The sequence below is a fragment of the Cotesia glomerata genome, linkage group LG1 (genome assembly GCF_020080835.1).
Source record: "Cotesia glomerata isolate CgM1 linkage group LG1, MPM_Cglom_v2.3, whole genome shotgun sequence".
Classification (NCBI taxonomy): Eukaryota; Metazoa; Arthropoda; class Insecta; order Hymenoptera; family Braconidae; genus Cotesia; species Cotesia glomerata.
The window spans coordinates 22,566,180-22,589,057 of NC_058158.1; the positions used below are offsets into that span (position 1 = coordinate 22,566,180).

General features: G+C 30.8%; 2 protein-coding genes, 1 long non-coding RNA gene and 1 pseudogene across 3 annotated transcripts; 1 reads left to right on the forward strand and 3 right to left on the reverse strand.

Annotated features, from left to right (window-relative positions):
* Positions 1-7,278: 7,278 nt before the first annotated feature.
* Positions 7,279-13,996, reverse strand: LOC123260989 (mediator of RNA polymerase II transcription subunit 14). The gene is made up of 5 exons (XM_044722414.1): positions 13,341-13,996; positions 13,130-13,262; positions 8,125-12,009; positions 7,771-8,031; positions 7,279-7,584 (listed from the first exon to the last, which is right to left on the reverse strand). The coding sequence occupies exons 1-5, from the start codon at positions 13,487-13,489 to the stop codon at positions 7,417-7,419; spliced, it is 4,596 nt and encodes a 1,531-aa protein (XP_044578349.1). The 5' UTR covers positions 13,490-13,996; the 3' UTR covers positions 7,279-7,416.
* A 1,377-nt stretch (positions 13,997-15,373) lies between these two features.
* On the reverse strand, positions 15,374-16,222 carry LOC123262697. Its single transcript, XR_006509018.1, has 2 exons — positions 15,544-16,222; positions 15,374-15,418 (listed from the first exon to the last, which is right to left on the reverse strand). It is a non-coding gene; the product is annotated as an uncharacterized LOC123262697 (long non-coding RNA).
* A 2,919-nt stretch (positions 16,223-19,141) lies between these two features.
* On the forward strand, positions 19,142-20,949 carry LOC123269682 (annotated as a pseudogene).
* Positions 20,950-21,262: 313 nt separating this feature from the next.
* LOC123269688 lies at positions 21,263-22,878 on the reverse strand. The gene is made up of 4 exons (XM_044735527.1): positions 22,464-22,878; positions 21,924-22,195; positions 21,770-21,848; positions 21,263-21,579 (listed from the first exon to the last, which is right to left on the reverse strand). The coding sequence occupies exons 2-4, from the start codon at positions 22,071-22,073 to the stop codon at positions 21,365-21,367; spliced, it is 444 nt and encodes a 147-aa protein (XP_044591462.1). The 5' UTR covers positions 22,074-22,195; positions 22,464-22,878; the 3' UTR covers positions 21,263-21,364.

Sequence of the window (22,878 nt, forward strand, 5' to 3'; positions counted from 1 at the left end):
TAAAAAATGGATTGTAAATCAACCGTTAAAGTAAAATTAATGTGACTTGAAGGATTTGTTTTTAAAATGTTTGTATTTTAATAAAATATTAATAACTAAAAATTATTTGTTTATTATCATATTGTTAATTAACTTTTAAGTTAACAAATGAAAATTTCACTGACTTCTCGGTGAAAAAATGAAGTTTTTTTTTATCGGTTACATGCGTTATTTATTAAAGTTTAAGATTTCAGAAAAAAATTTCACTGCTCGCGATTTGTTTAAACAATATAAATTTATTTATCACAGCGCGCCGAGCGCCAGACGCTGTCAGAATACCGCGCCGTCGAACGTCAGACTATGTTACAACTTCGATTAATTATAATTAAAAATATAACTATCAAACAAATTTTATTATTATTATGATCAATATTATGACTAATAAAATAAGTAAATTTTCTATTATTAAAGAAAAATAGAAAAAACGAACTAGTAATAAATATTAAATTTTGTAGACATTTGTTAACTTTATTTTTTTTTTTTTTTTAAACTTGGTTAATAAAAACTTTTTTATCTTCCGACACATTATTATATTATTAATCTTTATATATATTTATATATATACTAGCTGTTACCCGCCCGCTCCGCTGGGCACTTCATAGAATTGTATTTTTAGAGATCTAGACTTGAAATTTAATGGGAGTATTGTTTAGATTTGTACAGATTTCAAATTTCATCAGATTGGCCCGTACCTTTTATCCCTGTGATTATTCTAGCTAATATTCATTGTAAATTTTAATGTGCAATCACTATGACATTCCAGGGGTTTTTTGCCAAAAGTAAATCATGACTGAAACGAAGCAAAAAATTTGAAATGATCATTGAAAGTTTCAGTTAAAGTAATTGAGCGTCTCATAAGTGAAATTGAAATTTGGCTAGCTTAAAGCGTGACGAATTTTGCCGTTAATTTAAATTTCCTCCGTGACATCAATTTTTCATAGAAACTTATTTGTACATGTTTTTAACGAATTCTCTTAGAATAAATAGCCAAATTCCTTTTTCACATCTCAAGTGCTTAGAAAATGCATTCATTTCAATCTGTTACGTTCCCGCGATCCGGTAATAAGAGAATAATTCATGGGTTATGTGATCAGCAAAAATAAAATGTATGTAAAATTCTTAGTCCGTTGAGTGAATAGCTACATTTTAAGTTAAATTTTGGAAACCTTACAATGACTTTTTTTGCCGCTGCCAAAGAGACGATTGTTGTGAGAAAATATAATTATTAAAAAAGGAAAATATTTAAATCCGTTGGCCTTGGAGGCCATTCCCGTAAGTTCCTGTTTCTCTTGAGATTCTATCAAATTCTATATCTGTAGGAACTGTATTTGAAAAGTATAAATTTTTTGACAATTATCACTCCCACACTCTTATATGGGAGAGGAATTTCATGAGATCCTATTCGAGAAAAATTTCTACATTATAAACAAAAGGTTTCAACAAAACTTCAAGTCCATAGAAACTTTTGTTTTGAAATGAGAGATTTTCATTGTTAACACCCCGCAATCCCTTGTAGGGTTAGAATTCGAGAAAATCCATTCTTAGCTGAACTTGACATCATACACAAAGATTCTCACCAAATTTAGAGTCTGTAGAAGTTACAGTTTGGAAATTAAAATTTTAGATTTTAGCACCCATCCCCGCAATTCCTATCGGAAATAGTCTTTATTGAAGTTCATTGTGAGATGATCTCTACATGAGAAATAAAAGATTTTTACCAAATTTAGAGTTTTTAGAAGCTACATTTTGGAAATTAAGATTTTTTATTGTTAACACCCACCCCTGCGATCCTTATTGGAGGTAATTCGTTGTAAAGTCCATTCTTAAATAATTTCTATATTATATGTAGAAGACTCTTACTTAATTTGGGGTCTGTAGGAGCTACCCTGTTGAAAAACTCCAATAAGATCCCATCAAAAGCGACAAAAGCCACTTAGAAACCAATAAAACTTATGGGTTTCTAAGTGGCTTTTGTCGCTTTTGATGGGATCCTATTGGAAATTTTAAACAGGGTATAGCTTTGAAAATAAAAATTTTATTTGTTAACAACTACCCCCACAAACCCCTGTGAGGTGAACCATCGTGAAATTCGTTCGTATATTATTTCTACATCTCTTTCAAAAAATTCTTACCCAATTTGGAATATATGGGAGCTGTAGTTTACAAACGGGAATTTTTTATTGTTAACGCCCCCGCAATTCTCTTTGAGGTAGAATATCGTAGAATTCGTTCATAAATTATTTTTCCATCACTTACAGAAAGTTCCTACAAAATTTGGAGTCTGTAAGAGCTACAACTTTAAAATTCAAAATTTTCATTGTTTATACCCATCCCCGCAACCCCTATGGGGTGAGATATCGTAAAATTCGTTTATAGATTATTTCTATATCTCTTACAGAAGATTCCTACCAAATTTGGAGTCGATAGAAACTATAGTTTAAGAACGGGAATTTTTCATTGTTAACGCCGTCGCAAACCCCTTTGGGGGAGGAATTTAATAAAATCCATTCTTAGCTGAACTTGACAGGAAAATTATACCGGAAGTTAAATTAACCCGCAATCGCTATTGAAGTTAGAATTTATTGAAATCCTAATTTAGATCACTTCTACATCACACATAGAAGACTCTCACCGAATTTGGAGTCTGTAGGAGCTATAGCTCGGAAATTTAAAATTGTAATTGTTAACACCCACCCCCGAAATCCATATTTGGAGTAGGTTATCATTAAATACGCTCTTAGATCATTTCTACCTCAAATATAGCAGATTCTTACCAAATTTAGAGCCTGTGGGAGCTTTAGCTTAGAAATTTAAAATTTTCATTGTTAGCACCCACCCCCGCAATCCATATTTGGAGGAGGTTGTTATAAAATCCACTATTAGATCATTTCTGGATCACATATAAATGATTCCTACCAAATTTGAAACCTATAGGAGCTATAGTTTAGAAATTTTTTATTTTCATTGTTAACCCCTACCCCGCAATCTTTATTGGGGATGAGTTATCATAAAATCCGCTCATAGATAATTTCTACATCACATATAGGAGATTCCTACTAAATTTGGAGTAGATAGGAGCTATAGTTTAAAAATGGGAATTTTCCATTGTAAACGCCCCCGCAACCCCCCTTGTGGGTGGAATTTCGTAAAATCCGTTCTTAGCTGACCTCTACTTGGCGAAAGGAATATTCCTACAAAATTTCAAATCTCTACGCCTTATGGTTCCAGAGATATCGTGATGAGTCAATATATAGGTGGAAATCTCATATACATATATATAGATTTATTGGCACCAGATGTACAGCTTGTCTAACAAACTCTGATACATCTTTCGCTTAAATCTACTTTTCTTACACTAATTTTATAATTTATTGTTTTATTTTAGTATTCCAACTTGATAGTTAATCTATATTTCAATCTATAACGCTAGTAAATACTTTCTTCGACTTTGGGTCGTTTCCTTAGTTTCAGTTTATCGCATATAGCAGATTCTTTTCAAATTTGGAGCTTATAGGAGCTACAGCTCGAAAATTTAAAATTTTAATTGTTAAAACCCACCTCCGCACCCCCCTGTGGGGAGGGATATCGTAAAATTCGTTCATAAATTATTTTTACATTACTTACAGAAAATTCATACAAAATTATGAGTCTGTCGGAGCTGTAGCTCGGAAATTTAAAATTTTCATTGTTAACGCCCACCCCCGCAATCCATATTGGGGGTAGGCTGTCATTAAATCCGCTCTTGAATCATTTCTACATCCCATAGAACAGATTCTTACCAAATTTGGAGCCTATAGGAGCTACAGCTCGGAAATTTAAAATTTTCATTGTTAAGACCCACCCCCGCACTCCTCTGTGGAGTGAGATATCGTAAAATTCGTTCATAAATTATTTTTACATCACTTACACTAAATTCATACAAAATTAGGAGTCTGTAGGAGCTAAAAGTCGAAAATTTTTAATTTTCATTGTTAACGTCCACCCCCGCAATCCATATTGGGAGTAGACTGTCATTAAATCCACTCTTGAATCATTTCTACCTCGCATATAGCAGATACTTATCAAATTTTGAGCCTTTAGGAGCTACAGCTAAAAAATTTAAAATTTTCATTGTTAAGACCCACCCCCGCATTCCTCTGTGGAGTGGAATATCGTAAAATTCGTTCATAAATTATTTTTACATCACCTACACAAAATTCATACAAAATTAGGAGTCTGTAGGAGCTAGAAGTCGGAAATTTTTAATTTTCATTGTTAACGTCCACCCCTGCAATCCATATTGGGAGTAGATTGTCGTAAAATCCGCTCTTAGATCATTTCTACATCACATATAGGAGATTCCTACCAAATTTGAAGTCGATAGGAGCTATAGGTTAAAAATGGGAATTTTCTATTGTTAACGTCCCCGTAACCCCTCTTGTGGGTGGAATTTCGTAAAATCCGTTCTTAGCTGACCTCTACTCGGCGAAAGGAATATTCCTACCAAATTTCAAGTCGCTACGCCTTATGGTTCCAGAGATATCGTGATGAGTCAATATATAGGTGGGAATCTCTTATATATATATAGATAAGTATTTATTCTTGGTTGTTTAACAGGACGAAATAAAAAATCGTTTCAAGTTTTGATCTATTGCAGCTATTAATGAAATATTTTGACTTTTTTTTTATTTTTATTTTACACCATGCATTTTTTCTAAGGGCATTATTCCCGAACTCTATTCCAGCCTAGTTTCAGAGTTCTAAAAGCTATAGATTGGAATATACATTTTTTTTTTAATTTTTAACGCCCTCGCACAACCCTCTTGGAGTTGAATATCATAAAATTAATTCTTGATAAACTCAAACATGCCAAAAAAAATATTTTGGCCAAGTTTTAAAATTCTTAAAGCAATAGATTGGAAGATACAAATTTTTAATATTTTTAACGCCCCCGCACTCCCTCTAGGGGTGAAATATCATAAAATTAGTTGTTAGTAAACTCAAAGATGCTAAAAAAAATTTTTTGGTCAAGTTTCAGAGTTCTAAAAGCTATAGATTGGAAGATAAAAATTTTTTTTTAATTTTCAACGCCCCCGCATTCCCTTCTGGGGGTGGAATATCATAAAATTAGTTCTTAGTAAATTCAAACATGCCAAAAAGAATATCCTGACTAAGTTTAATACCTATAAGAGCTGTATTTTTCAAATGTGAATTTTTTTCAATTAACACCCCCGCAACCCCTCTTGGGGGTGGAATTTCGTAAAATCCGTTCTTAGCTGACCTCTACTCGGTGAAAAGAATATTCCTACCAAATTTCAAGTCTTTAGCTCTAATGGTTCCAGAGATATCGTGATGAGTGACTATATAGGTGGAAATCTCTTATATATATATATATATAGAATAGATTTTCTCTGTGCGTGGGTTTGTCACTGAACTTTTTCTAAACGGCTGGACCAATTTTAATGAAACTTTGTGTGTCTTTAGGTGGATTCGAAAATGGTTTAGATTCACAATTCAGTCCACAGAAAAATGTTTATTCAATTAAATTTTTATTTATAAATTGTTCTTGATCTTGGAATGTTTTACATTGGATCTGACAGACAGTATCGAATATTCATTTGAGAAAAAAAATTATAATCGAAATTCAAAAAAATTTTGTGTAATTGTGTTAAAATCAATCAGTTGCTAATTGAAATATGTCATTATAATAACGTTTTAATAATAATTTTCATCAAAACGGTCCAAACTGTAACAGCTCATTCAAATAAACTTGAAATTTTTTAATTTAAGACGTGTGTACAAGAAAACGTCTGTCTGGTCCGCTAGTAATAATATAGTAATATATTACTATATTATTAATAATAATATAATAATGTTTCGGAAGATAAAAAAGTTTTTATTAACCAAGTTTAAAAAAAAAAATAAAATAAAGTTAACAAATGTCTACAAAATTTAATATTTAATACTAGTTCGTTTTTTCTATTTTTCTTTAATAATAGAAAATTTACTTATTTTATTAGTCATAATATTGATCATAATAATAATAAAATTTGTTTGATAATTATATTTTTAATTGTTATTTTTAATTATAATTAATCGAAGCTGTAACATAGTCTGACGTTCGACGGCGCGGTATTCTAACAGCGCCTGGCGCTCGGCGCGCTGTGATAAATAAATTTATATTATTTAAACAAATCGCGAGCAGTGAAATTTTTTTCTGAAATCTTAAACTTTAATAAATAACGCATGTAACCGATAAAAAAAAACTTCATTTTTTCACCGAGAAGCCAGTGAAATTTTCATTTGTTAACTTAAAAGTTAATTAACAATATGATAATAAACAAATAATTTTTAGTTATTAATATTTTATTAAAATACAAACATTTTAAAAACAAATCCTTCAAGTCGCATTAATTTGACTTTAACGGTTGATTTACAATCCATTTTTTAATTAAAAGTACCTAAAATTTTCATTGTAAAAAAAATTATTGTTAAAATCGAAATTTTTAAAAATGGTTTCGGGGATCATTTTATCTTGGTATATACTTATAAAAAAAATACATGAATTTAATTTTCATAATCAAGTGGAAAATAGGGGGTCCAGTTGACGTGATCTTGCTCAATACATCTTTATGACGATTTGCTCGAACCCTAACTGTCAGCAATATATGAAAATTACTGTGTAATAACTGGTTATGATTTAAATGCAGCATCTTGTACACTACACATGTAATTAAAAATTCCCGTCCACCCCGCAAGGATAACCACCCGAGCTTACGCCTGGAAGGTGTTATATGTTCAAGCCGTGACAATTGGTAGATAAACCTAATACAAACATTAAGCTTTCGTTGCAATTTTTGCTGAAGACTACCTGACATATTTGTGTAAACAGCTTAACAGTAATCAAATTTAGGCAATATTAACTATTGCATTTATCACATAGAAAAATACAAATATAACACCACTTAGTTCATGTTATTGTTTTTTATACGCTATAATAACGAAAATATCCTGAACATAATTATTTTACACATTATTCTTTATTAATAATATAAAAACTATACAGTACAATTTATAATTTAATTCATAATTAAATATAAGTGTTAATTTAAATTTATGTTTGCTATATATTACACTTGATATACTTTAATTAACAATTCTATCAAATAAATCACAATAAAATACATATTCAATACATTTTTAATGTAAAATGAATAATGAATTCAAATTCATTTCAAAATTTGAATGTCAGATTAAAATTTTTTCATTCAATTTTTGACACTGACTGATTATTATAATAAATCAAACAAAATTAATAGTCTTAGTTTAGTTAACTCGATAAGATCATTTCTGAATAAAAAATTTCGTCAATGAAAGATAAAATGTATATATTTGTTTTTATTGTGGAGGTACTCCTATCATACCTAGTGTAGTCATACCCTGCATTCCATAAGGCCCTGGTGGTTGTTGGCTCTGAACACTAGTCATTGTTGAATGCATTTGCATGGCTGGGCTCTGAATTTGTTGTGTAGATGTCACTTGACCACTTGCTGTAGATGCGAGACCCTTAAAAAATTTTTAGCAACAATTAATAATTTGAAATGTCAAAAAGAAAAAAAAAAGTCAAATACTACATATTAAATAATATCGATTTAAAATAATTTTTTTTAATGAAAATCATAAATCGACATCTTTATATCCACTTAAGACACGCTCTGTGAATATAAAGATTATTTTTTGACAACTAATTACCTGCGAGATAACTGATGGTTCAGACGGTAGTGTAAGATTAGTTAATAGATCTCTAATCGCCGGAAAAAGTGAACACTCAGATAAACTTGCATATTCTGCAAATCTTTTAAGTTGCATGGATGCAGCAGCTGTAGCCGATCCTGGACCGGGATCTCGTTTTTCGGCAAGTTGTGTTATATTTGTTGAAACATCATAAACTAGCGGTAAAACTAACGATGGTGGTTCTCCTTGATAAGGCATTCCGATTCTCGTTATTTGTAACTAAAAAATATAGAGATTACCAAAATATCCTTTATATCTTTTATATTGTAAAATGAAAATAATATTATATAAAAAAAAAAAAAAAAAACTTACGAAGAAAAGTATTTTATTTCGACAGACAAGAACTGCTGCCATTCCTGTAGGAACAATTGGTGTCGCAGAAGGTGGTATTCTTAAACACCACTGAACCGACCATTTAAATTGATGCTGTTGTACCATATTAGAATTTAATTCTAATTTCATTATTTGGACAAAATCTTTAAGAACATTCAAAGGAACATTTAACATTCGACCAAAACCTGAAAGTGTATTAGGTTTATAAGGTGGAGCAGCGGCTCTGATATCAAAAAATTTTTCGATAATTTGTAGTTCTTCAGGAGTCCACTGTTCTTTATGCTCAGGTAGTGGTTGAATTTTAATGTGAAGCGATTGTAAATGTTGAGGATTTAAACCGACACGACATTGTAAAGTTTCAACTTTAAAATGTACAACTCCTGGTTCTGTACTGTTAATTGAAGTTAGACAATCTTCTGATTGAATAAATCGTTGTAATTGTCTCCGCATATAGACGCATCCTAAAAATCTTTCCAAAGGTGATAGATCGGGTCCAGGTAGACCTGCAGGATGAAGTGAAGGAGTACAAAGTAAATCCAAAGCTTCATGAGTCAATAGTGTTGGAACTGCTCCAGCCCAAGATCTTTGAGGCAAAACTCGAGATATATGAGTCCCAGCTTTGTGATCTGATGCTTGAGGACTGTGTAAAGCTACATGACCTGGACTTTGTCCAGGTCGTGCAGGTGATGGTCTCGGTACACTTGGAGATCCAGGCCAATTTGATGCAGCAGGAGAAGCCATACTTTGAGAGGATGGAAAAGGACTACCATCAATGTGACCAGCTTGCATAAAAGAGCTTGCTGGCGAATGACCCACTTGAACATTACTACAAGGTCCAGGCGATGATGTTGGCATTAATCCAGCCGGGCTTGGTACATGCATTGGATTTAAAGGACTATTGGCAACAAGTCCTGAGCCAGGTGATGGATGAGGTAACATATTAGGGGTGTTTGGTGGTAATGAAGGTGGTGATGCCAAATTAAAAGACGTAGCAGGACTGCTACCAAAACTTTGATGCTGATTCGCTTGTGAAATATTAACTGTATGAGGACTAGCCGGAGTATGAGGGTTACTACCAGATGGAGGTGTCAAAGGTGGATGAAATCTCAAACCATCACGTTGTTGAGCAGGAGATTGAGGACCACTTCTGTGGTGACTCATAAAACCAACTCCCCCAGTTCCATCTGTGTCCATAGAAACTGGGGATGGTGGATTATCATCTTCAGATTGTGAACGGCGTCTAAATACAGCGCTTTCATCTACATATTTTGACAAAAATGTTTTTAGACCTTGAGTAGGTGTAAATTCATCTACAACGTTACTTCTGTCAAATCGACTGTATGCACCATCTCGTATACTAACAAGTCCACCACCTCGTAATTTAAGTTCTAAACAATACATTCCTTGGTAAGCTATTCTTACCAATGTTACACATTGAGGCATAATTGTAAAAGTCTGAATTGGAACTTGAGGCCTAGAATTATGTACACCTAGTTGAGGTATGATAGGTAACTTACTAATAGATATAAGAGGTTGTAAAGTTTCATTTAATATCTGTATAATTTGTGCTAAGCTTTTATGACGATTGAGATGAGCTTCAAGTTGTTCTTTCATCAATGAGTGTGCATTTATCGATGTATTCATTGGACTTTTCCCGAAAATAAGTTTGAAAGCTTTATCATTTGTACTCCAATAAATGGTTACTGTAGCACCTCGATTAGGACCATAAGCTATAATTAATTTACTATAGCTGTAAGATTTTATACTAACCATATTTCTTAAGTTATACTTTTCAATCTTGAGATATTCTGTAAAATCTTGGACAATTGAATACAGATAAACAATTTGTGCCCAATCATTCAATAAACAATCTACAGTTTTCGATACTGTTTCAGCCGTTCCCATATCGTATTGAAAATATACTGGTCTTCTTAGTCCTTGTTCTTTCGGATGACTAGTTGTTAAAGGACTACTGTAAAACACGAATTCGGCTAGCCATGTTTTAGCCATTCCTTTGCCTTGAACTCGAATTGAAACACTAAGTAATCGTTTCAATAATGATTGCCAAGCGCTGGTAGCATTTAAATTTAATGATGGAGCTGGTAATTGTACTAATTTCAGTACTAAAGCCGTAGCATTAGCATCTACTTGAAGTCCTTGATGCGCAATGTCTCGTTTTGTAAGTTCTTGAGCCAAAGTAACAAATGGAATTCTTTCATCACAAAGAGCAACGACATGAGCCAATTCTGGAATAAAATAAGCGGGATGTTTTGGCCTTCTATTTTGTGATGAACATGATACTTCAGTACGACCAGAAGATCCTGAACTTCGTCGTTTTATTCCTTTTTCAGGTATGTCACTGTCGACACTCGTAAATGGTCCATGAGTAATAACAAATGTATCGAATTCTATTAGACTCTGAACTTTCAAATACATTTTTGGTACTTCGGTTTCAATATTTTCATCATGAGGATCATCTTCCATCAAACTAGATTTCACTACAGCTAAGTAAAATAAAAATTCAATTTCACATGAAAAGGATTTTTTCTCTTTAAATTCGATTATCAATATTACTGTTGGATGTCGATGAAGTCGGACAAACATGTGGTGTTTACTAATTTTAGCCATAGGATGATCAAGTGAAAATATAACTGGCAATGTCTCGTGGGATGTAGAAGGTAAATGTTGTAAAGTTTTCTCACATCGTCGTTGAGTGATCCAAAATCTTAATTCGGAAATTAATGTTGGTAAACGCGAATGATCACCATTGAAAGCAGCTGTCAACTCTGGAACAAGTGGAACGTCATACTGAGGTACATGACATTGTAACATGCCTGTATGTGTATCAACAGTTATGAGAAGAAGTTCAGCACGTAAACAAGGTTGCAGAATCGGAACAGATAAAATCGCTGGAGAGCCGGCCAAGGTACAATCAACATCTTTAAGTATATTTTGAATTTCTTGTTTTAGTTCTGAAAGTCTAGTTTTCGTTCTAATATAAATAGTATGAACGAGTAAACATTCTATAGATAATTGATCAGATCTTATTGCTCGATCAGCTATTTCATTTTCTTTGCTACCTAAAGAAGGTACATGAACAACAGCGAGAGGTTTAGCAGGATCATTTTGGTCTACATGAACGGTCAGTTTATAACCAAGTTCTGATTTCGGATCTTTTACAGTCAATTCTCGCCAATATGATATTGATAAACATTTACCAGGTATATATTCATCTACATGAATGTGATCATCTAATCGATCTCGAATTAAACGAAGTGTTTGAGAATAAAGTACTTCTAGTTGAAGAGATTGACAAAAATAGTGTAAGATATAATATGCTTCAGAAAGTGAATTTGAACTCTCAGCAAGCCTTGATTGTACAAGCTGATGAACATATCTAGCTTGTAAAGGATGAACTAAAGCTTTTCCATCTCCAGTTTCTCTATCCGATACAAGTATTTCAAGGTCTAATAGTCGCCATGGTATATTTGCTCCATCACCCATTACCGTCAGAGAAACGGCGAATTCTTGTTGCACATGAAACGTTACTCTTCCTGTTTCTATTCTTAAATTACGCATTTGCGGAAGTAAATTTCCTGTTACTAATCGATGTTGTATAACTTGATTTAATCTTTGTAATGTTGTTCTTTTTTCTATAGCGGTTATTGGATCAGGCGGAACTATTTTTTCTTTAATACATGTTGGAAGACGACTATAAGTTCCAGTTGTGAGAACTTCTACTGCTGCAGGTATATGGAAATTTGGAAGTCTTGCGTGAACTAATGTTTCTCTTGCCATTCGTGCTAACATATCAGCAGTATCTACAAATAGTAAAGACTGCTTGTCGAGAAAAGCCATGATGTGCTACAAAAATAAAATTTATAAAGATTGGTTTAATAGGTTTCTAAAAGAAAGATATGTTAAGAAAAATACTATGCGATGTTAAATTTTTACTAAGGAAGTAACCGAAAAATATTGAAAGTATACACAAGTATTAAAAAGAATTCAAATTTTATTATTTTCGATACTTCATTCTTTCTTTTAGGGCCAGTTTTTCAACCCCGGGTTTAAGTATTTTATCATTGTGAATATATCTCTACAATATATCTATATCTATACATCTATATTATAAATCGATATATTCACAATGATAAAATACTTTAACCCGGGGTTGAAAAACTGGCCCTTAAACGGTATAATTAATCTAGGCGCGGCAGTACCTTTTCGTATAATTTTGAGATCGGTAGGTGAAGTAAATTTTATTTTATGTATTTCGATCCGCTGAATCCGAATATCGCAATAATTCATACAAAAACTTAGGTGTTTAATTGTTTAAACAATAATTCAAAAATTAGTTAGTTGGGGATGATTTTTTTTTTTTCGATAATTTGGCCCATTTTAAAGGGAAAGTTATTCTTATAAAATTTTAGTAAATTGGATAGTTTTCGAATTAAATATTTAAAAAAAATTTTAAATCTCAATTTTGAATAACTTTATCGCTAATTACAGAAGTAAAAATTAATTTATAGTTAGTGTGTTATATGTAAATGGAAAAAAGATTTCTCAAAGTTTTAAATGAAATCATAAAAATTTTGAATTCAAAAATTTAGTTATCTAACTGTCACGCGTTAACTTTAATTTTACGTCAATATGTAATTCAAGAAAATTGAATGTCTATCACTAGACATTAACTAATCATAATTTCAATAATAAGTTTATACTTCTCAGATTGTTTGATTTCAGTTAACTTTTTTTTTTTCTCTCAGTGTATTTTCAATTACCCTAGTAGTATAGCAATTTTAGCCTACATCAAACTTAGGAAGAATTTAGAAATATAGTATTTCTCTTGTATACCAGAAACTTGCTCATGATTTGATCAAAATTGTAAGGGTAACTATCATAATAACAGGGTAGATCAATTAACAGAAATTCTAGTTATGGTGTTTGGTTAAAATATGTTTAAATATAGCAGTAGTATACATACTGCGGACTTATCGACTTTCGAAGCACTGTTCGCCCATTTAACCAACGCTAATAATCTAACAAATAGTTGTCTTGTTCTTGCAGAATAGTTGTAAATTTCAATTTTTCGTTCCATGTCTGTTTTTCGAGGTAACCTATAAAAGTAAATTACATTATATTAAAATTGTAATTAAATAGTAAAAAAAAAATTAAATGAATATTTAAAAAATTACAGCTCTGCGAGAACAGTTAATTCATGATAAGTCCTTTGAATTATGAAATCAATTAGCATTCCAAGCGATATGGAACCTCCGCGATTCCCTTCCTGTGGCATGTTATTAGCCATAGGAGTTTGATGTCCTTCTAATGGTACTGGAGCCATAGTTTGGATTTGAGAATTTGACTATTCGACAATTTATGTTTCAATTTTTCATTATTCTGATTTCAGTTAAAATTCATTCAATTGAGTTGATTGACCGATAAATTGATTGATGTTGAAACTAATTTTTTGTTAATTAAACTACCACTAGGTATTAAAAAAAAGAGTTCATCTTTTAGGTTATACATAAAATATTTCGAATAATAATTCAATTATTTGGCACTATTTTTCGAATTAAAATTAATATATATTGTTGAAGTAACTATGCAACGAGACAATTTTCGATTATTGAAGGCTTAAAAAAGTAACGGTGTCACTTAATAACGTCCATTTATTTAAGTAACAAACATGTAAATATCATAAAAATAAGCATTGATATTTCCAACTATGAAAATGACACAAGATACAACTACTGATCTCTAAACTAATTGGATAGCTAATGCGCATGCCAAGATAATTCAAAGAAACGGAATTGGTGTGTTAATCAGAGATCTGTAATTGATCATGATACTAATGTTATGTCGTAATAACTATAATTAGGTATGGGCGATGTTAGGAAAAAAAATTGACATCGGACTATCGATTTTCAAAATTTTTCACCATCGAACCATCGATGTTTTGACAAAAACATCGAAACATCGATTGTAGACATCGATGTTGAAAATGCACGCAAAAATTCGAAAAAATTATACTTATAACCAAATTTGGCGTAAAAAGAAATAATTTTTAATTATTTTACTTATTATTGCCCGTACACCTTCAAAATTTTGACTAAAATCCAAAAAACCCTAAATAAGGCAAAAAATTGCGAAAAACTGCCGCCACAACGATGAATAAAATTTTATAGATCTAGATCAAGCATACTTTTTATATATTTCAATTCACTGAATCTGAATTTGAACGTTAATTAGCCCGTTGAGCCGTCAAAATTTGAAAAAATAGCAAAAAACTTAAAAAAATTTCGTTAAGTTTTGTTATTTTTGAATTCTAAGATCATCTTCCAGCTATGAAAATGCACTTGCAAGTCATTAACAATTGTGTTTAATAGATTTTTTTCCCATATTTATAACTGTAATTTTTACGATTTTTTTTTTTGGTTTTTTCAGATTTTTTTTTAATTTTTAGCGCACGCTAAAAATTTCTAGTAAAAATTTATCTCGATGTCGATGGTTCATTATTCTACATCGACCATCGATGTTTCGATTCCAAAAAAAAATCGATCAAAAAAGTCGATGTTTTCCGGAAAAAACATCGATAGTCGAAACATCGATGTATATCGCCCATCCCTAACTATAATGCTTTGGGTTGCATCTGGCAGGTGACACTACTTGTCAGATAAACCATGATTTAAATGTGTTAATTAGTTACATTTATAATTTAAATTTATATTTTAAATAGATTCAGAATTCCTAGTTGATTTAATATTTTATTTAATTGCTGAGTTTGGTCGTTGAGTGCACACGTGTCTTCGAAAGAGAAACTTTAATGTCGAGAAAATAATACAAAGGAATATTGTATTAGGTTCTGAAAAACCATAAAATCTTTGAGTAAACACAGAACGTGTCCTTGCCACATGACAACTTCAAGTCCTTAAAAGAAAAGCCATAAAAGACACGTGTGGAAACTCAACGGTCTCTTGTTCTCTAAAAAACAAGGCACTACAACTAAATTTAACAACAAAATAAATCAATAATAATTTATTTATCCACTTTATTTTAAGTAACTAAATAACATAAATAAATGAGTATTTAGACGCTACAACATGTGTATGTATGTATGGATTTAATGTCACAATGGTTTTAGACAAATTTAATTACATATTGGAAAAATTGAATAGTAAATGGTATTAAATTGAATTTAGAAATGATTAGCAAATATTAAAGTAAATTCCGCATCTGATATAATTTATTGAGCAGATAATACCTTAAAAGCCTTTTAAAATTATAACACGTTAATTGATTCTAATGAATATATGTTAATTAAATAATAATAAATAATAGATAAGGATAATCATTGTTAACAACGATCTGATATTATATTATTATTACTGTCTGTACCTCGACCAGGTTTTCTGCGGTTTCCCTAGGTCGCTGTGCTGAATTTAAAGCCAGGTAAATACAGGTACATGAATATGTAAGCCGGCCGCAGCCGCAAATAATAAGTGTTATATATAAATAAGTTTATATAAGTACATGTAAGATAGTATATTACGCACTATGTATAAGGGTAGTTCTAGCAATAGTATAGGTGTATACGTGTAACCATAGTGGGGGAACGTGAAGCTGAGCAGTCAGAGTTGAGACTTTGTGACTTCACTTCTCCCCGAGAGCTGTAACTATTCACTCCATCTCTCCGATTTCTAAATAAACATCAACATTAAGTTCAATTGAACTCTTATCATTTAAAATCATACCTTGCCACACAATCTCAATCAGTCATTTTTAAGTATATTTCAAATTAAATTATAAAATAAAATCCCGCGTGACAATAAACAACCCACTTGTCCACGAGGTGTCATCATCGGCGAATCTAGTAACCTCGCAGGACATAACACTAAAATACACTTTTTTTTTTTTTTTTTACTCTTGCTAGTGTAGTCCAGCTGGTCTCTATGAATATCATGTACAGCCAATGTTTGTTCGGCAATGAGTCGAGTCCTCACAGTCGAAGACAATCGAAAATTAACCTGGCGCATAGCGAAAATTATTCGACCATGGTGGGACTCGAACCCATGCCTGGCCAGTCAGTGCTCCCAGATTGTGGGATTTTTTACTACTGCCCAAGCACCAAACGCACGCTAAAAATCTCACGATCTGAGAGCACTGTGGCCAGTACCCGTACCAGTACAAGCACTGGTTCTAAAATACACTTCATTGACGTTCGTAAAATGCCTTGAGATTAAAAAGTAAATTACAAGATTTTTAGAAACTGGATTTTACGGTAATATATTGAACAATTTTTTTCGTTTTGAGAAGATAATCTATATATAAAACTATTGAATATTGATTTAAACATAAATATATTAAAATAAGCATGAATTAATATTTAATAACAAAAAATATTTTTGTCTATATATAGAACATGTGATGCTCTCAGTCGCATTCAGATAGCGCTACTTGTTGATGACGCGCTCATTATAGATCATATAAAATGACATGAGTGTGAATCTGGCGGACATCCGATAATTGAAAACTTTAACCATCGATATCTTCATGAAAGTATCGACTAGCACGATTTTTCAAAGGAACAAAATGGTGCGTATTTGAATTGTCTATAAGAGCATTTTTTTTCTTTTTTTTTAAATCCATTATTTGAGCTGTAATTTTAAAAATAAATTTTTTTTCACTAATATTAGAATATATATCATTAAAATTAAATCAAATTCAGCTAACTTTAACATTTTTTTCTTAAGTTTCACAAGCATTTTTTTTATATTACCCCGACAATGACTTAAATTGATGTTAAGATTTAAAATTAAAAAAACAACTAAAAAAATGGCTAAAATAAAAAACAAAAAAAATGCTCTTATAGATTTCATCAAAATCTACAAAAGCATTTTGTTTGTTTTTAAGTTTTCACAAGTTTATCATGTGCAAAATAATTTTTTTACTATCCGACAAATTTAAGTTTCCATATATAAGCCTGAAAACAGTCTATAAAAATATAAAAAAATATGAATTGTGTTTATATTTTGAAAAACTAAAAGAGCATTTTAATAAAAATATTTTTTTTTATTTTAACCACGAAAAAAATAAAAAATTACATTTTTTTTGGTAAAATATTTGGCATATAGGCTTTTTAAGCTTATAAAAATGAATTATTCAATTTTTAAATTAATCCAATAATTTTTAAAACATTTTGACAATCATATTCGATACCTATTTACAAATTCATCGATTATTAATTTTCAATTTTTCATTTACTGTATTCAATTAATTTATATTTTTGAATTAATTTAATTTACAACGTATTTACAATATTAATTAATGCCCTAGGGGGCGTCCATAAATTACGTGAGGCATTTTTGAGAATTTTTTGGCCCCGCCTCCCCCCTTGATGAGATTTTGTAAGATTTTCCCCAACTCCCTCCTCCCTGCCCTAATCTCACGCAAGATTCTTCAAAATTTATGTTTTAGCTGTAAACGTGTTGAATTATTGAGAAAAAAAAAGCGCCATTCGGCTACACCCGACATGGATAGGTAGATTTCTTGTTTGAATATTGAAAAAAACACATTATTAAAAGGCCGTAATGTCCTGAAATTTATTTTTTATTATATTTTTGCAAATAACAACATGAGATCGAGTATAACAAATAGTTATCCAAAGACATCTACCTAAAAAATAGGATTTTTTACAGATAAAAGTCATTTGATGATAAAAGCTAAAATTTAATTTATTCTTGATTTTTTTTTAATTTTCTCAACTACGAAATAAATTGAAAAAAGTATTAAAAGTCGACGAACAATAGCTTAAATTGAAGATAATTAAACATATTATGACAAAATTTTATTAAAATTACGACAATTACGACATGAGACCGGCTACCACCGATAGATTTCTAAAGAAATCTACCTAAAAAATTAGTGAATCCTATCGATCAATAATCAAATTAAACAATCGAGCACTACTTTGCTGCTCTGCAGGGTTCAGACGAATATGACAAACACTAGTGTGTCAAATTTGGCCATATTTTATTATAGAAATACTTTTTCACGCAATTTTACACTGTTTTCTGCTAGAGAAAAAATTACGTGATATTTGTTAAGATTCCCCCTCCCCCCTAAGTGAGATTTGGTAAGATTTAGCTTGATCCACTCCCCCTCTAGAACACCTCACGTAATTAATGGACGCCCCCCTAGTCACAAAAATTAAGGGATATAAAAAAAATACCAAATTTTTGGGTGATTTTCATCGAGCTGTAACTCCGAGGAAAATGATCGTATACCAAAAAAAAAATTTTTCAATTTTCTTAGCGGGAAGTTAAAAAAAAAAGCAAATTGTAGCTTCAAGCTTATAGTTTTCAGATATGACCATGACATTTTTTTATCATGTTTGGGTCTTGAGTAATCCTGAGAAAACTACCAAAAAAAACAATTTTCCAAATTTTTTCTCATCTGAAAAAAGATATACGGGCTACAAAAAAATCTTTTTTTATTGTTTCATTCAAAAGCTTTTTTAGAAAATTTAATGCCCATTAATTTGACGTAATCAAAACGCCTGTACGATGATTTGCCGCGAAGTTATCGTCAATCAAAGCAAAAAAGTTCTTTTTGACTTTGATAATTATCAAATGGTAGAGTAGCCGACATGTCTTCGGAAGGTTCTGGGTTTGAATCCCAGTCCGAGCTATCTAATAATTTTTTCTCGCATATTCTATAAACTCACATTAAGATGATCCTCTCCACATTCTTTTCTCAATCCTTTCCTACCAATATCCTGTTACGTGAATGTGGAACGCTTCACGTAATAATTACCGTAACTCCTATTCTTTCCCGCTTCACAGCATTATATTTATGGCTATGTTCTGATATACACTGTAAGCACTGCGCAGTATAACGGCAAATTAGTATACTGTGATGTCGTTTCTTTATAGTCAGTTATACTGGTTACTATTTAAAACGGAACGCTGTCCAGTATACTGTCGTTCTTGTTTTTTCACGCCATTTTCAAACTAATGTTTTTTAATTTAATGTTTGCTTAAACGTTCTCTGTTAAATAAGAAAAGTTATTGTTTGAATATTTAAAAAATAAAATATTTAATGTTGAATTTAATTATAATTTAAATAAATTTCTGATATCAGTAAGTATCCTTTTTATGTTTCAAAAAGTATTTTTTCACAAATACTTGTAAACCTATAAAAAAGGTTATGTATAGTTAAAGTTAATATTTTGTTTGCAAACCATAATAGTATATTAATTAAATTTAAAAAAATATACAGCTAATGGACTACACAATAATCGGGATCGTATTAGCTGGTACAGTTCAAAATTTATTAGAATCCTCAGACGATGATTCTAGTGATGATGAAGATCTCGTCTATTGTTTTAGCAATCGCGATGATCAGAACATTATTCCAAGGATAGAAAATTATGTGGAGACTACTGTTTTTCGAATGACTGATGAGACCTTTAAAAGTCATTTTCGGTAAGTCATCCATTTTCACACATTGAAGTATTTTTTTTTTTTTTTTTAATTTTATATTAAGAACTGGAGTTACTATTAGCTAACGATTATTGTGTTATAATATATTTTTCAATTATAGTATGAGACGAGATACTTTTGAATTTCTTATAAATCTACTTGGACCTGAATTGCAAAAACAATCTGTACGTTACGGTAGAAATCCTATTTCTGTCGAAAAACAACTTCTTTTGAGTATTTGGACTATGTCAACACCAGATTCATACAGGTATAATATTAAGTGTTTATTATCTAATGCGATTTTACACGTTTTGAATAACTGTCGAAATGTTAATGTACAAAACATTTTATTACTTTTTAACAGATCCGTTTGTGATCGCTTTAATGTTGGAAAAGCAACAGGATGAAGAACTGTTTGGAAAGTTGTTAAATCTAATTTATAATTATTTACCTGTTTACATCAAATGGCCTACTCATGAAGAAGCAAGAATAACATCTAATCACGTATTTCGAAGGTACGGATTTCCAAATGTTTTAAGAGCAGTCGATGGAACACACATAAGAATCGCTCAGCCCAAAGAACACCATGCCAGCTATATTAATCGCAAAGGATTTCATTCTATTCAAACTCAGGTTTTTGAAAAAATTTTATTTTTAATTTTGCTGATATATATATGTTACTTATTAAAAAAAGATTAATTTTGTAATTTCAGCTAGTTTGCGATCACAAGTTGAAATTTATTCATGCATACTGCGGTGAAGCAGGCTCAGTTCATGATGCCCGTGTTTTCCGCTTATCAAATTTACAAAATTATTGGACACCTGAATTTTTCCCGAATGACAGTCATTTATTAGGAGACAAGGCTTACAGTATCTAACCATGTGTAATGGTACCTTATCGAAATAATGGTAATATGAATCAAGAAACGTTTCGATATAACACGATTCACTCTCGCTCTCGTATGATGATAGAACGAGCAAATGCTTTGTTGAAAGGAGGATTTCGGAGTTTATTAGACGAATTGCCTTTCAAAAGAACTGACTTAATACCATATTATGTTATTGCTTGTTGTATTTTGCATAACATTTGTATTTTGAAAAATGATTTAATAGATATCCCAATTCTTGTGAATCATCAAATTCCACCATTTGACATAGATGTTGAAGCAAACAATGACATGAAAATCGCTGGAATGGAAAAAAGAGAACAGCTGAAAAATTTTCTAAATAATTTGTAAGTTTTGAGCCTTTACGTACGTTCATACACATACAACTAGGCAGTTAATCAAATTCTGTGAATATATATATATATGGACAAAAATGTACATCATTCACGTAATCAACAATCATTCATGTAATCAACAATTGTATAAAAAACTCGATGTGAATTAAAAATAAAATTATTTTTGACTTGGTCATATGGTTTTTATTTTTAATTTGAACTTTCATTTATTTATAAACATTGATAAACGGTTTTTATAAAGCACTTAAGATTACTTTTAATACCATAAACGGAAACACTAATAATTAATTTTTTTATACTATTAAAAAGTACGAAAATATAAATCTTTCTATTTTATAAAATATTAATAATTAACATTTTTTTTAAAATTAAACCTTTTAAGCTCAATTTTTGGTATTACTTAGACATGTAAACATGCACGTTCTAAAAATATAAATTGTCTGTAACATTTTTAATCATATTAAAATAATCATAAAAAATATTTGCACTAAAGTTACTTAGTTTTAAATATAATCAACTTTGCCGTTTTTGTGTTGCATGACCTATAAGCTCTCTTAGAACATCCGTTAATTGATTTGTAGCAGCGATTTTTTCTTGGTGATGTTGTATGCGAATTGCACGATTCTCTTTTTTTTTTTTCTAGTAATTGTTCACAATAATCTGCCAACTTTTTTTGGCGTTTCGATGGTGGGTTTATAACTTCAGAATCTGTTAAATATAAAAGATGTAAATTTTTTATTATTCTTCATCAATTTCCGAAGAGTAAGCTAAAAATTTTATTTTAAATTTTATACATTCTCAAGCGAGTTAATAAAGTATAAGTAGCGAGTAAAGTACAATTAATATCTATCAAAAAACACATAATAATAACAATAGGTTTATATAATTCTTTAAATACCCATTGTGTTTTCAATGTTAGAACCTGCAGTGGACAACGGTTTAATCCATGGCTGCTCACCAAATAGTTCTTCCGTTTCCTATAAATGAATTTCATTAAATTGTAGGCTATAAATATTAAAGTTAAAAAAAAATTAAATAATTTTTAAAATTACATCATAGTAAGGCCAAGTAATTTTTTGGTTCCCAGACTTTTTATTATTATCTTTAAGACCTTTATAATGCCGTTTCAGTGCTTCCATTTTTGTTTTACATTTTTTGATATCAATAGGTGATAAATCGTGCTCAGCAAGTGCAACCGTCATATGATTAATTACTTTCGACCATACATCAGCTTTGCAAGCATTTTCATCCAAAAATTCCAATTGGTGTTCTTTATAACTCGCAATTAGAAGTAAAACCTCCGACTTGGTCCAATTGTGTACTTCTTTAATTTAATAATAATAATTATTTAATGAAAACATTATTTTCAACAGATTTATCAATATTAAGAAAAGCTTAAAAAGTTGTACTGATTTTTATAAGAATTTTGTGTATGTAATTTCTTGAAGTAACTATTTTTGTTGAAATTTATTTTTAAAAAACTGAATGAACTGTCATCTGTCTGTAAATTTCAGTATAATATAATATATTTAAGTTTTTCTTCTATTAAAATAAATCGAAACTTTAATTTTCTAGATTTCACTTTAACTCACCACTTTTTTTATTGAAATTTTTAACACTATTCTTAATTTAAATTTATTTATCGTTATCTACCGAAGCTGTTTCTTTTGAACGCGATTACCAATCTTTGCACGATCATATATTTCGGGCGTAACTTTGAGCGAGTATGTTTTATTAGATTCACATTCTAATAAATGTAACATCACTAACTTTTCCATTTTTGTTTTTATTTAACCACAAACTTCTATTTGTAAATAAATAACTGGTGTTATATAACTACATACAACTCTCGACACTTTTGTGATCACGTGACCAAAGCACTGCGAGTACCTTACCTCGAAAATGCCAGCGCTCACAGTGCAAAAATGGCGGTGATTTATGACGTCATATATTTCCCTAGGGTACTGTAGCATTATACTGGCAGTCCATATCGGAACGAATTTTTCA